At 45.4% G+C, this 17127-nt stretch overlaps 1 protein-coding gene across 1 annotated transcript in view; it reads right to left on the bottom strand.

Annotated features, from left to right (window-relative positions):
• Positions 1–457: 457 nt before the first annotated feature.
• cxadr (CXADR Ig-like cell adhesion molecule) overlaps positions 458–17127 on the bottom strand; it is a 38299-nt gene continuing 21629 nt past the window's right edge. Inside the window, exons 2-7 of the mRNA XM_014408376.4 lie at positions 11436–11608; positions 7958–8162; positions 4786–4941; positions 4581–4703; positions 4167–4305; positions 458–3153 (exon numbers count right to left, since the gene is read on the bottom strand). Coding sequence (XP_014263862.1) covers positions 2871–3153; positions 4167–4305; positions 4581–4703; positions 4786–4941; positions 7958–8162; positions 11436–11608 — 1079 coding nt within the window. The 3' untranslated portion in view covers positions 458–2870. The remainder of the gene's footprint in view (positions 3154–4166; positions 4306–4580; positions 4704–4785; positions 4942–7957; positions 8163–11435; positions 11609–17127) is intronic.

Genomic DNA, 17127 nt, shown 5'->3' on the forward strand with positions numbered 1-17127 from the left:
ATTTTGCACAAGTTTGATTAGTGCAGGCTTGCAGTAAACGTAATTACCCACCACATTAACTAAGGGAGGAAATTGGCTGTAATTGAAAAAGCTAAGCAAACACGGAAACAAATGGCAAAGATGCCAGAGACCGAACGGCGCAACCAGGGAGTGACGATGAGTCGATGTAAGCGGCGCACAGAATAGGTGGGCTCAAACCTCTGCGTGTTTATTCTGAGCTCGAACGGCGTGGAGTGGAAATGGCAGGCGCAATCGCCGCCTGCCTGCTTCTTTGACTAATGGCGGTCATTAAGCGGTTAGAAAGTCACCTCACCTGGTGTAAGGGGTGGAACTCAGCGACTGCCTGAAATGAATCACAATCAGCTGGACAGGAGACCGGGTCCCCAGTGAGCGCGCTGCTGGACGGGAGATAAACGTTTTAGTGCTCAGAGAAACAAAAAACGACAACAGCCAAGCGTTTCCTTATTTCATGGACTTTTATTATTCAAAAATAAAGCACAAATGATACACACACAAAAGAAAAGTGGTTTCCACGCATGTGCAAACCTCAAAAGTAGATCTTCATATAGTATTAGCAGGTTGATTTCAAAGCTACTGTTAGTACGGTTAGTAATATTAGTTATTAATGTTGTGAGCACAGAGGGGGACAGTAGCAGGAGCCCCTCTGTGAGCTCTGTACACTTTGCCAGCAGGTGAAGGGTCTAAAGAGAATCCTACAAGGGCCCACAACAAACTCCCCTCAGCAACACATCAGCCAGTTCTCTCTTGCACACACAAACCTGCACACAGAAGAGTGTTTAAGTAGATCTGACAGATGTAATTCTTTGTCTAGACAGGCCCACATCTCACTTTTCTTGGTGTTACATCAAATCTGCAGTCCAGGGGCCAAGACTTTTCTACAGCTGTCACCTCCTCTTAGATACTGGGATTCACACACGAAAACCTGACGCACACGCTCTCTGCACTAACCCCCTCCTAGATATAGATTTGTCAAGCACAGCAGAGCATCACAAACATCCATATAGACAGTGTCGTCTTTACATCTTTCGTTTTGTTGCGATTAGATAGGGTTACTTTGACAAAATATTTATACGTACAGCCAGAGCCATTTAGCTGTTTTGTCTCTTTTCTTAAAAAGCACATCAATTACTGAGGTTTAAAATGAAGTTTAAAAAAAAAGAAGAACAAAATCATGTTTTTGGAATAAAAAAATAGGTTTAAGACAGTCGTAAAGGTTTTGCAAGCCGTGGGAAAAATCGTATGAGGTAAGTGGGAGTGGGACAACAGAAGGTACAAAACAGGCTGCGTATAGATTATTGTTCTTCTGATGTCGTGGCACTGGCGGCCATGCAGGGCGATGTTACTGCACCAGTGGCAGACGCGCTACAACGCAACTCAACTGGGAAAACAAGGCACGATAGAAGTCATCATAACTGAGCTGTGAGGAAGTGAACGGAGGAGAAGTTGTAAGGCTAAAACGAGGAGTACAATAAGGCGTCAGAGTGAAAAGAAACGCTTTTCCTGCTAAATTACTGCCTTTATTTTTCTTAGAAAATAGAAGATGAGATTTTTGGAAGAATGGGAATTAAATAACCGACGTCACTGTGGCAACTTAAACCGACCGACTGCACCAACGTTCACAGGATCTGAGAGCAAGATAAACTTGGACTGGTTATAACGTAGACACACAGAATATTCACCATTTGTTTCTCTGTGTGGGAACTGTCTTCATCCTGCTTTACATCATTAAAAAACATCTTAATTAAGCCACAAAAGGTTTCACATTAACCACACAGAGAAGGTTAATTAAGATACAGGCTCCTTGTAATGCACCTCAGATACAGAGGACTGCATACGTGGCAGCTCTGAGGGGGGTGAGCTACTACCAATGAATTCAAACTTGGTGTTTAACCCGTTCGGGACGCCTACACGTCCTTTGGGTGGTTAAAGGCCTGCGGACAGTCAAACATAATCAGCGCCGAGTGCTCGGTGAACCTTGTTGTCCAGCGGCCTCCGTTATTTCTCTACACCTCTTCAAAGTTTTCTGGAGAAGAGTTGGGGGATGGACACTGCTCCTTTTCAAGCTCACTCAAGAAGCAATAATACACCCAATCACAAGATCTGCTCGGCTGAACCTCCCCCTCGCCGCCAGCCAATCCTGTCCACCCTCAAATCCCCGGCCAACCCCACAGTGGACAATTCAAACAACAGAAGAAGCGTTGGAAAGAAAACGGCTGACCCACATAAGCAGTCGGTGCACTCGGTGCAGGGATTAAACCAGATCTGTGACTTTCCTCCTAACGAGCCTCTCTGAGGAGTGAAGACTGGATCAAACAGTTATTTAGTATTTTAAAGAAAGCAAATGAAAGAGAAACTTATACTGCCTCACAGACACACGCTCACGCACACACAGCTGTAATTTTATACATGCATGCATACAGCTGTACAGCAGGCCACTCAGGGGCCTGGATCTGTTTTAAACATACAGTACAACTCTACAGCAGGGGCCATGTATGTTTAAAAAACAGACAGGAAACAGAAACTAAACAAAAAAACATGCATATATACAATAGATATTTACTTTGCCGGTCTGCTTTATACCCACGCTAACTTTACGTCCAGGAGACAAAATTCATAAAAGTTTTTTTGTATGTTTTTGCATTTGATAAAAACTTCATTTACTCTGTTGTGCACAACTCAAATTCTCTTCTCAGCACCACAGCAGAGCCGGGTCTCCATAAGCAGAGAATATTCCCGTATGTAAATAATAAAGAGCTAAAAATCAGGCGAGTGCATCCATCCCAGCTTTTGTCCCGCTTCCTTCCGTTCCATCCTCTCTTTGCACAGTCCTTTCCCGTGAAGACGATCCGCTAGACGATTGAACCGTCCCTCGTCTGGGCAGGAACCATGACAGGGATGCCCCCCATGCGACTCAGGTTGTAGCCGGCCATCTTGCCGGCCGAGGGCGGCAGCACCGGAGCCTGGCTCGGAGGCCTGTCGTACTCCTCTGATGAGGGAATCTTGTCGTACTGAGGCTTCAGGGCATACTCGTGCAGGTTGGAAGGCGACATGGAGCCCAGTGAGGAGCGCTGGCTGGCCACAGTGAAGCTTCGAGCAGTTGAAGCGCGACTCTTGGGAGGGGGCACATCCTCTCTGAGGGGGGGGAAACAGACAGCAGCACGTTTAGACAACAAACCTGGAAACTCGTCATCGTGGACTTGGTGTCAAATACACTGAGAATAATTTTGTGATGCCCTGCAAATCAAGAGAAAGTCCACAGGTAGGAACAGCGAGGAACATAACGAATCGACTGCGAGTCATTTAAAAATGAAACATGACTTGACTCGATAATAAGGGCAAATAATTGAAGTCAGCTGGTCAGGCATCGTCTCCGCAGCTCAGTCACGCCGACTGCGAAAGCCTGGAGAGACTGAGCCGAGCATCCAAACACAGCCATGCCCTCGACTCCCTCTGCCACCACATTAACAGCTAATAAGCAGCAATAATCCAGTTAAATGCTCAATCAAACTGAGCCTGAGGGGCCGGCGCTTGTTTAGTCCGTACTTTCATGCTGTGGCGTTTCAGCAAATGTGTGTCTGCGTGCGCGAGACAGGACTGTTGGTCTAATCCTTTGTGTCCTACAGCGCGAGCGGTGTCACATTGTGGTGTAAGACCGATTCAGTCCACGGCAGAGCGATGGTGCAGAGCCCACAGGCCGGACGAAGAGTCGGACGTCGAGGGGAGTTAGAGTAGGTGGCTGTGGCGGAGGGGGGGGCTGAGGGGGAGGGCAGCCGGCAGCAACACGAAGCAGGACGCACAGAACGAACAAAGCTTTCAAACTGATTACCACAGCTGTTTATTTGAGGAGGGGTAAAAAAAATAAAAACGCTGAGAGATAAAAACCATTTCCACGGTCGGTGTGTGTGTGTGTGTGTGTGTGTGTGTGTGTGTGTGTGTGTGTGTGTGGATGACTACCAATCATGCTACACGCTGAGCCGACACCAATAATCACAGGTTACCTATGGCATTTTTGGCGCCCTCTGTAATCCAACATTACGTAACCTTGACACGCTCCACCTCTCACACCAAACACTAGACAGTAATACAAAATATTAATCCATCAGATTGGAGCTGTGTGCATCTGAGGGCCAAATCTCATCGAGTACCTTATCTCGTTGCAGATTTCCTTCTCGTACTTTTTCCTGTTACGGGCACGGCAGAAGCAGAACAGGATAATGGCGATGATGAGGAGGATCAACAGGACAGCGATTATGGATCCCGCGACGATGCCGGCAGTATTCGGGACTGGACGACACAAAGAAGGGAGAGGGTTAAATCAGCTGTGTTGGATCAAGGACACGTCTAAAACCTGCAGGACACCGGCCCTCGAGTTCCCCACCCTTGATGTAGGTATAAACGCTGTCCTAAAAGCGAGAGCAGCTCACGGGGTATAACCTTGGGAAAACCTTTTAAACTTCTGCTCCGACTATTCCAAACCTGATCATTAAACACCAGAATACAGGGAGCTCTACATGTGAAATGGACTGAATAGACACTAATTAAGACGGTTGGGTACTCACTAGCTGTCACGCTGAGATCGAGCACGCACTGCTCGGCGCCAACGCGATTGGTAGCGGTGCAGCGATACGTGCCAGATGCACTGGCAGATGCATTCTTCACGTTGACTGTGCCTGACACAGGATCTAAACAAACAGTGAAAAGTTAAACACAAACAGTTATGTGCAGGACCTTTAAACGGTTTGACCTTGTAAAAAGCTGCATTACCCAGCACTGAGGAGGCGGGCAGCACTTTGCTGCCAGTAGTCTTCTCCCAGCTGTATTTCATGGGTTTGCTTCCTGCATCAGATGTGCACCTCAGCACAACGTCTTTGCCTTCATGTGTGGAGCCCTCAGTGTAGCACCTGGGCTTGGACGGCTTCTCTGTGGAGAGCAAAGAGGCAGAGGAAGCCAACCCAGTGATTTTCCAGTCTTACAGTGTGCGTCTGTGTATTGTGTAGCTCTAAAGTTGAGTTTCCTCCCTCACTCAAAGCAGCGCCCATCTGACAAATTAGAGCAGTAATCAGAGTAATTGATACATCTGTAGTTATTAAGAGCTGTCACTCAGGATAATCGTGTGGAAGAAAGGCGCTGCGTCAGTGGACACGCAAGCACACGTGTGCTGTCGTTCAGTCGGGGTGTTGGTAAGAGATGAGACTGATTCGAAAACAAGCCCAGACACGCGGTGAGTGAGAGGAGGGAGAGAAAGTGACGGGTAATGTTTGGACAGAGGAAATCTAAGGCCACAGACTGTGCTCTGTGTTCACTGTCAGGACGCCGACTTCACGGTGCTGTAATGGCGTCTGGAGCGGGGCTCTACAGATCTGAACCAGGTGCCAGGCGGGAAGGGAGGAGCTTAGCAGGCATAACCATAAGGATTAACAGTACACTGACAGCACTGAGTGCCCCTCCCGATCTAATAAACAGACAGGGTGAGGTTAGAGGGGGTAAAACAGAAAGCAGGAGAGCACACATGAAGCAGGTGCTAATGGACAGATGGTAGAGTGATGGACGCCAAGGCTGCGTGGCTCCCAAGTCTCTGGCCTGCACTTTGCTGCAGACACACGCTCGCTCACACACACACACACACACACACACACACACACACACACACACACACACACACACACACACAGTAAATGTCAGTGAGTTATGACATTTTTAAAAGCATCTTTTAAAGGTGAAAGTCAAGTCGACACATCTGAGCGTTGAAACGCACAGCTCCTCTTTTTTTAGGGCTTCTGTCCTTTGAGCCGATTTCATTCTCCTGAATGATGAGGTCAAAAGGAGGCTGGAAGAGCACAGAGACAACGCGATACAGGCGGCCCTACTGCGTTAAATGAACAGATTTATTATGTGCACAAGGTGTGTGGAAAAGAGAAAAACAGATCTTGGTATGCATTACAGACAGGAGATGCACCGCTTCACAAATAACTTTGCTAAATGTGGAACGGTAAAGTGAAATATAAGCGACTCGCGGGCCAGGCAGACTGAATTAATGAGATCGGCTGTTGAGCTTTGAGCTGGATGTGATGAGGATTGTCTGAACACGGGCAGGGCCGAGTGATTGGCTGCCGAGAGCATAGGCGGGGCCTAGTCAGAAACAGTTGTTAGAGATGCTGACGTGCAGCGCTGAACTGCAGGTGGGTACTCTCCTCCTGTTAACTTCAATGTCCTGCTGCAACCGGAGGAGAATACACAACGAGGCATGCTACCCTGTGCACAGCACCTGGACACCATGTACACTGCAGGTGTGAGCATGTGTGCGCGCATGGCAGCGATCGTGACAAACCACGGCAAAAACCCAGTAGATATACTCAGGTCGGCTTATGTTCATGCACACAGACACACATGTGCACGTCTGCCCTGCTCTTGGGGACCATCCACCTCGTGACAACATCAACCTCAAGGTAAAATGCAGAGCAGGCAAGATGTCCTCACCTCTCCTTTTAACATCCTCTACCCCTGGGGTCAACAACTAGCAGCCTGTCAGCTCCTGTAGCCTCGAGCGGTCTCTCAAACACACACAAACACTCGCAGCTAAAGCTATCTGGATTTCAGCCTCACTACATGTTTATTCATTAGCCGATGCCCTTATCCACAGCAGCTCAGAATGAACAAGTCAAATGATTAAAATAAGGAGGATAGCTAGAACAGCAGCGTACGTTTCGTTAATACTTTAACAGGAGGCAGTGCAACTGTAACAGATCTGTAGAAACAGGTGGATAAAACACAGCAGGTTCATGCATCATAAGATCAACCACTGCCTGTGCTGCATGCAGCCTGTTTCATACGACACTAGGCTGTTTTTTTCAAACACTAACCAAAATTTCAAATAAATGAGAATTTAAAAATCTCCCTCACTGGTGAAAAATGTAGAAGCATAGCTGGCAGGAGAAGCTATCACAGCATATGCGCAGTCAAACGTATTAGCGACGACTCAAGCAGTGACTACGTTTTTCTGTTTGCCCCCCCGAAGGCCTCGTCGATGCCTCTCGAGTCAGATGCTGCCACATTTTTTGGCCAAATTATCTGCAGCATTCACCCTTTATTAGAGAACTGCTTTGTGCTGCAGCATCACAAGTTTGCTTCTCACCAACTCGTGTTTTTCTGGTTGAGCTAGTCGGTGCGGTGCGCTCGCTTTTCTTCACGATATCGCGTCAGCGGGAGAGGCAGCCATTTCTGGAGCTCGTCCTATCTTTAGAACAGAAACTGTGCTGATAACAGAGCTTCCACAGCAGCTAAATACACAGCTTATCCCACAACACACACACACACACACACACTAGTGTTACACGTGTAGGCTGTTTTTCCCCACATGCAAATAGCGAGCTGGTTTCGGGAGGCGATTCACTTTCAACATCATTTAGCTGCCTGACTGACCAGTGAGGCCACTGTGAGTGTGTTTGCCTCGGGACTGAATCGTCTGACTTATACAACTATGATGTGTCACCCATCTCACTCTGTGCAATAAAAACAACAGCTGAGCGCATTCACTTCCTTTCAGCCTGATTTGTAACAGTGGAATTTTTCATTAATTAGCAATGCAGTCGCTAGCTCAGCCGTTAATTAAGGTTTCTAAGTGGAAAAGCATAACTTTTCCTGACTGACGTTATAATTGTACAAAGCAGGTATTAAAATGGGTAAAATACAGAAAAAAATATTTTCGAATGTCTGAATAATCCTTTTAGACACCATCGCGGCGAGCGTAGGGGCAATGCTCTACAGCCACAGGGAAGGTCATGCTCTCTTAGGAAGGATTACATCAAAACAGCCAAAGTGGACAAAGGGCGTATGATCTGCTGCGTTTCCACAGCAGAGGCAGAGAGAATTGACCCTGTGAGGGAAAAACAGTGCTAGGACACTGCTAGCCTGATGCTAATGTGAGCGTCCTACATACCCATAACAAGCAGCTGCATTTTCTTGTTGCGGACACCAGGGGCCTTCTTCACTTTGCACTGGTAGGTGCCGGTGTCCGTTGACTTCACCGTTAGAACGTTGATTGAGGCGTCGCCATTCTTCGGATCGGGCGAATTGAAGTGGACCCGACCTTTGACGGGTGTATCGTAGTCCTCGTAGGCTCTGTCGCCAGAGTACAAAATGATCTGTTTTGGAAATAAAGCAAAGGAAAGATTCACATTTAAACCAAAGAAAACATAAAACAGACTCTGCTAGAAAAAGAAAGTGAACAAAGCCGCTGAGACGAAAGTTGTTTACTTCCTGCAAGCATTGGCTTTGTTTACTGAACCAGCTGAAATGCACAGAAGCAATAAAGGACAGTCTCTTATCTCTGGCTGCCCTTCAGCCTGCCAGCCTCTGCTGTTTTGCCCCTTTCTGTGCGTAAGAAGAATGAAGGTGGAACAAACAAAGCCAGCACTGTGGAGCTAAATCAACACCTGCTGTGTCAACAAAGCTCCCAATTCTATCCAACCACTTCACCACACACACGCACACAACTGTCTGGGTCTTGAAAGCAGCAAGGAAATGCCTAGAAATAAAGGCCAGGTGGAGCTAATGAGAGGCTTTGTAGCTAGAAGTGGGCAGATAGTGGAGGGGGGAACAGAAACACACAGAAAAAGAACAGAGGCTACAAGAAACACAAACAATGAAAAGAATTTTCAGTCTCTTTCACAGACGCTGGCATCTTCTACACATTTCCATGGAGACAGTCATCAGCAGGCTTTTCTGTGCCATGATCAACAGCAGACACAGCAATACCCCAGAGTGGAGACGAGCAGAGAGAAAGTTAAGGCGGCAGGAGGAGAGGAGGAATAATGAACCTATCAGAGGAAGCAGAGCACTGAAAGGAAGCACAAGGCACAAAACAAAGGGAACGAGTCAGCGAGCTTTTAATGTGCCTACGCCGACTCGCCCTGCCTCTCAATTCCCAACTGGACGCCTGGCTTCTCGAGACAGGCGAACTCGCAGTGCCCGCTGTGTTCATCTTGTACGTATTAGCCATGTAAACAGGTAATTGTGGTAAAATTCCTCTTGGCTCTCAGGGGAGGAAAACCTATCCTTCTGACTTCACTGGGGATCACAACATCAGCAGCAATAACAGAGATGGGCGAGATGAGACCACGGTGAAGAGGAAATTAAATTGCCCCGAGCTCAGCCAGACAAGAGCTCTCACTTGGGCTCAACTACTTCACAGATGGGAGTACTTATGCACATGCACACCTCCAGCTAAAATAATAAAGAAATAAACTGCACAATAACCTTGAGAATAATAAAAAAAAAAAAAAAGATCATGAAACCATAAAGGGCAAATGACTAGACCAGCTGGAGAAGGACAGACGTGCTGCATCTCACAACAGGTAGGCTGTGTAACGATGCAAGCGCCAGCTGGCCTACCATTCAATGTGACTGAACGGTAGGCCGCTGCAGAGGTAAGAAGAGCTCTACTGGCCAGTTTCACGGAGCACACGTTGAGATGACATCATCGTCATGTGACGCTGTTACTCGGGGAGTGAAAGAGGAAAAGCTGCAGCTCATTTGAGAGGCAAAGCACACAGCAGCAATACCTGTATGATCTAAACAACCTGCATAGCTGAAGGGGAGCACCCTTCTGTCTCTGCGCTCCCACTGAGGCTGCTGACTCGGATGGCTCAACGTGCTGCCGCCGCCACCTTTCAGGGGACGAGCTCAAACCGATTCACGAGGTTAGCGCTCAACCTCTACCTGAAGATGTCCAACAAAACACGTCCATGAGCTTCTGAATAGAAACGATTCAACTTTCACCAAACCTTGTCACATTTTTACACACAAATCCTTCAATATACAGAAATTCCCGTTTCAATAACGTCAACAAACAAAAGGCTCTGCTGTTACACTCAAAGATAAAGGAAGCAGGTTGTGTGATAGAGCTGCGTGCTCTTTCTCTGCTGACATCAGGTTTCGTAATTGTTTTCTGTTGCTGTTGTTTTCACGTTGGTGGTGAATACTCAGTCAGGGCACGCCCTCCCTTCAGCAGCTCTGTAGCCAGGCAATGAGAGCCAAATGCAAATGACTGATACTGTAGGCATGTCTGGCATCTCACACTGAGGCCTAACAAAGCAGGATGCATTAGCTATGCTTCACCACCCTGAAAAAGATCCTGACGATATGTAGGATGTGTCAAATAAAAGGCGCTGCCACTACATCGATGCTGAGAAAAGCTCAAACATAAAGCACATTAATGTGAACAAAAGCTTCAAATGAGGTCACTGGCATATGCCACACATGCCATACAACCCCGGCCTTGTGTCCTGATCTTACAGACTAGTTCTCCATTTAAAAATATTATCTGACAGCAGCCTTTCCCTTTGTTTGGATTTCCACAGCTCAGGTGAGCAAAGGTTCTGAGCCTCTGGCTAAAAACTTTCATTGCTCCGACTGGCCCGGCAGCTTTGCTCTTAGCAGGTTGGCCTAATTCTATTCAACACTGTCACATATATTAAAAATGGCAATTTGGAGTTAACACGCCACTAATTACAAAGAATTTACTGTGCGCACGACTTCACGTTGGTTAACGGCTACACAAATCTGAGCGTGCGTATGTAGCGAGAAAAATCTGATAGGTCAAGGAGAACAAATATGTTCAGAGAGAGACGTCCGACTTGTCCAAATCCCTCCAAAGGTTTGGAAACATTAACACATGTGGACACTGGAGCCAGCAAAATGGCACGTAATAAAGACAATAAACTGTGGAATCAAAGGCTTTTTGGGGATATTTGATATATTTCTGCAGCTGTATTCAGACACAAGGAAGAGGCCAGTTCATACAAAAACGAGACATGCTGAAAGTGCTCGCAATGAGCTTTCATCATGACAATCACAAATATACTAGGAACGTGTATTTCCTCCCACACTCCAGCTAATGAGCCACAGCAAAAAGAAACAGAGTTAAAGGCAAAACTGTGCAGACAGTCAGTTCTACCTGACTGAGAGGGGGGCTGGTTGGGACTGCAGACAGAAACAACAGTGGGTGGAGGACAGAGATGCCTAATGATGAGGCTGTGACCCATTTATAACATTTGGCTCACAAAAAAGCCATAGAACGCAAGGGAAGGAGGAAAAAAAGGAGAGAGGGATGAAAAAGCTTTGTGACAGGTGGCAGAGCAGAGAGCCACGGGAGAGGACCGTCCCACAGTAGAAACCATCTCTAAAGGCTGTTTCAGGCACTCCGCTGGCTTCATCTGTTAAAGTGATGGCATTCTTTCATTCAGACATAGTTAATATTCCTCATGGCTTCACATTTAAACACTGAACGAGGCTGCCATTAAATGGAGGATCTCCACGTGCTGTCAGGGCTTCAAGCTTCCCAAGCTCTTTTCATAGCCCAGAGACCGTCGTGAATTAAGGACAGCACACACATATTTTCATTTTAAAACACTTACCACTTGGTCGTCTTTCTGGTTGTCAGACGCCACCAAGCTCCATTCAATATCCAGCGGTCCAGAATCTTCAGAAGCCAGAGTGAACTGGCAATCCAGCTTCACGCTCTGTCCGCTGGCCACCTCTGTGGGCGTAGACGCTGAAGATGATGTGATCTCTAGACCTGAGGTCAACCCTGGAAGCAAAGAACATTAATTAAAGTCACAAACGGCAACATATACAATAACACAAGGACAACTACGTTTGCAAGAGCTGTTAACTGTGAGCTTACTGACAGTTTTGGAGGTGACTTTATATTCTGTTTAACATCATCTGAAAGAAAAAATGAGAATAAAGCATGTTTTTCATAATTAGGACAGGAGTTTTTATTCTGAGACCAAAGAGCTTAGAGTCTGTGATAAGGGTGACTGCACTAAGCTTCAGTAAAGAGAGCAAGCCTTGTGCTAAAAACACTGCATCACAGCATAAAGGGTTTAAATTTACTGACAGAAAAACAAAAAATAAATATAAAACAGCAAAAGAAATTATTTTTGCTTTTCTGTTCTTTACAACTCATGTCATGTTTGTATCTTTCTTTGTCTCAGATATATATATTCTTTACATCTGCACAATGTAAAGCAAGACTAACGCAGCAGATCGTAGCTTAGCTGAACGAATGGTGATAATAATAACGACAAACTGAAGCAGCCTCTTAAGCATTTATTCTTAGAATGAATAAACATAATTTCCAGGGCGACATCATCTGGGTTAAGATTTTTTATTCAATAAGAGATTTAAGCTCCAGCAGGAGCACAGCCCATAGAGACTGGAGTTGTCACATGCCGCCTCAATGTATTAAAATCCTTCTGACAGCTTGCCACCGTCCAACCAACGAGCAGGGGGAGAACTTCTTAAAAAAAAAAAATTATCTCAATATGTTGCTGCGAAAAAGTGCTTTAAACGTGTTACACTTAAAAATACTGCAAAATAGCATCAAACACATGTAACTAAATGTATCTGCTGGGTCCATAGTGACATCTGCATCTCATTTTAGCTCCTTTCATATACTAACTGACAGATGGAGCGGACTAATCTGCACACGTATTTGGTGGAACAGCAGCCAAACCTGGCAACTGTTTACACACATTAACAGCAAAAATTAAAATCAAAGGAAGGAAAAAAAATCAGCTTCCAAGGTGTAGATGTTACTACGACCACTACAATTCATCGTTTAACCTTCAAAGTATTCTGTTATCCAAACCAGCTGATCGCGGATGCCTAACCCCGACGTTTCAATGTCATCATACAGTAGGGTTAACCAGGATATCTATTGTGGCAATTCTAACATCGAGACAGCTCACTGCAGGGGAAATATGTTTTCCAGGCTCTCAAGGTAAAGAAAGCGTTAGCTACAAGTCAAGTCCCCGTCCCTCAGTGGCTTCATGCCCCTGTGGCAGACGAAAGAATGAAACTTAAACACATACAGAGTGTCACAATCTGACTCCAACCCACTACTGCTGAAGCTCAGAGAATGTGAGCACTTGATATGATAGCACAAGCTCAGTTTTATTCCCATGGCCACCGGGGCTGCAGCTGGTTGTTTCGGCCCACAGATTTTGACAGATGCCCTTGATGGGAACGATCCGCCGCCTTCAGCAGAAGCACGAGAAATGGGAAGCAAAATAGAGAAAAGCTAGATATGTGTCTGTCACTGTCAAAGCGGATACTCAGCCTGGCATCTGCATTAAGGAACGCCGTGTCGATTCATCAAACACTTAAAGAAGCTGCAGCACATTTTAAAGTTGCTTAGAGAGGAGAGAAAAACAATCAGCTGGAATGGTTTATCGCAGCGACTGCTTTCTCTGATGAGTAATGATGCACCTGTTGAATCGATGGCAGCTATCTGGAGCCTTGGGTAGCATTTGTTTCAATTACAGTGCAGCTAGAGGCCTTTTTCATTACGCACCACACAAATGAGAAAAAATGCCATTTCAGGATATTTTACCTTCAACGGGCAGACACATTTGATTGCCTGTACACCTCCATGACAACATATTCTGTGATAGGTTACAGAATATGTTATGATAAAGAAAACACAGGTAGTGTATTCTTAATTCTTCATCAAGCCCAACATGCAGACACAGCTTCCCCCCCCAACAATGATATAAATCCATTTAATCCTGCTTCAGGAAGTATAAACTCCAGTAGAGGAAGTGCAATGCAAATAAGGTAATCTGAGTATTCATAAGCCCTTTTCAGACATTAAATGTGTAACGTAACTAGCTTTAATGATCTGTTGAAGCGCCAGAGTGTCATCCAAGCGTCTCTTCCATGTCACTGTTTTCCAAAGCTTCATTTAGACATAAAACAATGGAGAGAGCCGGGGTGTGCCCATGAGTTTTGCCATATTGCAATAGACTTGTTGGTCTAGTTGCCATGAGCAGCAGTGAATTTGAGCTTTTATTTCCTCCTGCTATTGTAGCTAACAGCAGAGTCTGCGTATGTAGAAGCGGCGCCGCTCAGGTCGCCAGCAGAGATCTCTCGCGGGTAAATGACAGTTTTAGACTTAATGAAAGCAAAAAACAGACTGGATTTGATGTAAGAGGCAGCATGCACGGGAGATTTCTACCTTTCTAAAAGTGATAGATGATGATGAATGTCACAAGTAGGGATGCAGCAGTTTACTGGCTTCACCTGTGTCTGATTAAAGCCGTGTTTCCGTGTACACACAACATGCACACAACAGTGCAGCTCATGCACATACTCACGGCCGCATGCTAACATGTTGTTTGATGCGGCCCAAAAATGACAAAACAAATTAGATCAAAGCATGTGCTGAAAATAAAGCTCTGAAACATCTTTAAAATCAGACAATCTGCTACATCAGGACTTGTGAGTGCGACAGCACACAGCATATGGCATCACGTTAGCTGGGCCCCATCTTCTTTCAATCACTGACAAGAATCTGCCCCATACATAAAAACTTTAACTGAGCCGTGAGTGTGAAAAGATGTTTTCAGGGCCTTTAAGACCACAAATCAATAATATTTACCCACTGGGTGTATTAGAAATACACTAGGACATCTCAGTTGAGCTCATTGTTATGATTTCAACTAGGGCTGGGCCATATTATACCGTTCACGGTAATACCGGTATAATGTTAGGCAACGATAGGAAAATGAAATATCGCGATAGAATGGGAGTAAAACGCGCATGCGCAGTGCCTTTGTTTTCATACGCACATGGCCGATTGTTGAGTGAAACAGATGAACCAGAATTGGTTTGTAAAAATGGTGCAACTTCCGTGATGTGGAACTGGTTTGGTGTTTGTCCGTCAGATACACGACAAAGCACATTTTTTTGCAGAACATGCAAGCGGCCGTCGTTATTGTCATATTTGTCGGACTAAGATGCCCTTAAATCTGGGAGTAATCTGGGTCCTAAACTCCGTATCCTTCAGGTCAAACAACACTGCAGCATCACTGAGAGTTAAAAACTGTCTAAATTCTTTCATCTTTAATAAAACGATCAGCATTGCTGCTTTACCAGGTGTAACTATGAAGTTTAACTTCCAGGCATCCATGAAAACAAAAGTTATTACATTTAACGGAGTTAGAAGCTAGCAGGAAGCTAGCGGAAGTTAGCTCGCTAGTTTCGCTAGTTACCTAAGCATGATATAGCATGTTCTGACTGAGAGATTTCTGAAAAAAATCAAACGTACAGCTCTGCTATCACTTCCAACATAAATGAAGACAGAAAACTAAACAGCAGTGACGTTTGTAGGGTTACTGAAGTTGGGCTAGCTGGTATATAATGATGTGCTACGTGATCGCTAGCGACACAGCTATGTTAGCATAACATAAACAGTGAAGCTGGAGGACGAACACTAACACTTTTCCACTTATAAAAGTTAACGTGAAGGTTCTTCATGGTTAGAGACAAATGCAATCGCATGGCAGGATGCTGTAAACGGACCAAACTTCAGTCAGGAGAACAACTGAGATAATCCATCCACAATACGAGGTTAGTCATTAATATACTGCAACAACATGGGAATAGAGCAGCTGCCAGAGAATTCAACATTAATGAATCAATGGTACAGAAGTGGAGGAAGCAAGAAGAATGAGTTTAATAAAGTTTGATTTATCTGACTGCTTTGTTTCACTTAATGTGCCTTATAATCCCGTGCACCTTATGGTCCGAAAAATGCGTACTGCACACTGCAGTTTAATGTTGCAAAGCACCTCTTTTTAACTTCAGTGGATATTATACGTGGTTATGCTCAGGATATGTCAGCCCATTTCTACTGGAAATGCCTTTTGGTTAAACTTTCAGCAAGGAATTTGCATTTGCACTGTTACATTTTTATAAAGCTTTAATGTACAAAAAAACCAGCTTCTTGTTTAAGTGAAAATAAATGGAAGGTTGTCTTTTTGCGCTAGTAATGTTGTGGAGTTGTATTTTGTCTCGCATCAATTATATCGTCAGTTATATCGTTATCGCAAATTTTCAAATATATATCGTGATAAATATTTTTGGCCATATCGCCCTGCTCTAATTTCAACATTACCAACAGGAAAAAAAATGCCTTATGTCACAAGACACACCACACTGTTTGCAGCTCACACAGTGTTGAGCAACATATACTGTATTCAGGATGTGAAACACCACAATCAGAACAGATATGATCTCACTGAGGTCAAAGTCTGCAGCGGTGCTGTATACAATCATCGGCTTATATAGGATGAGCTTCAGTGTTTATTAAGAGAAACAGCAGCAGAGCAAAAGTAAACAGGCCTTCTTCCCTGAGGGTAATATAATCGAGTGATAAGGAAGGCCATCATTAAATTCCAAGGAAAACTATGAAAAATGGGCTGGTTGTAAACGCAGTCATGCAAAGACTCCAGCCACAGATTTATTTCCTTGAGCTCAGAGTCTGCCATTGTAGTAAGATGTGTGCTGTGTGTGCATGTAGGAGGAGAGCTGAGCAATGAGGGAGTGCAAGCTGGCTAATTAAAGTCTATCCTAATAACTATTCGTGGCTGTCTGCGTCTCTGTGAGCGACTCACTGTCTGACGCAGCACACCCAGCATGGTTACTGGGAGACCAGGAATGAATGAGCAGAAGGAATTTAGGGTGTCAGCGTGCTCCACCCTGTACCCCCCCACTACCACTATCTCACTCACTCATCCCCCTCTCTGTCCCTCCCAGCCTCTGTCTCCAACACACCCGTAATTGTAAAGCGCCAGTCCCACAGGCCTCCAACTCGCCACAGTCCTGCTGATTGTAACCCCCCCACCTCACCGCCACCTTTGTCAGCATACAATGGGGAGCGAATCCTGTCTCCTGGCAACCAATCCCTCCGAGAAGGTTGCCGTGGTGCTTAAAAGACTGCATGGGAGGAAGCGAGGGGGAAAGTGAGCGAGCCAGCGAGTGTGGTAAAGAGAGGTAGAAAGAGGTTAAGTAGGAGGACACGGCAGGAAGATTCATAAAAAGAAGTTGATGTTACTTCAGCATTTGAAAGTGTTTATGCGGCTCGAACCGACTCAGACATCCACGTGGTTTCATTACAAAGTAGCAGTGCAGACACCGGCTCATAGTACAGACTTCAGTCAGTTTGCCAGGCCATACAGCGCTTCCTCATTCACCCACTCGCTAACTCAACATTAGCAGCTGTCCATCAGTGTCCCCTTTAACAGGAGGAGTCTCGGACTC

This window comes from Maylandia zebra, linkage group LG10 (assembly GCF_041146795.1).
Source record: "Maylandia zebra isolate NMK-2024a linkage group LG10, Mzebra_GT3a, whole genome shotgun sequence".
NCBI lineage: Eukaryota > Metazoa > Chordata > Actinopteri > Cichliformes > Cichlidae > Maylandia > Maylandia zebra.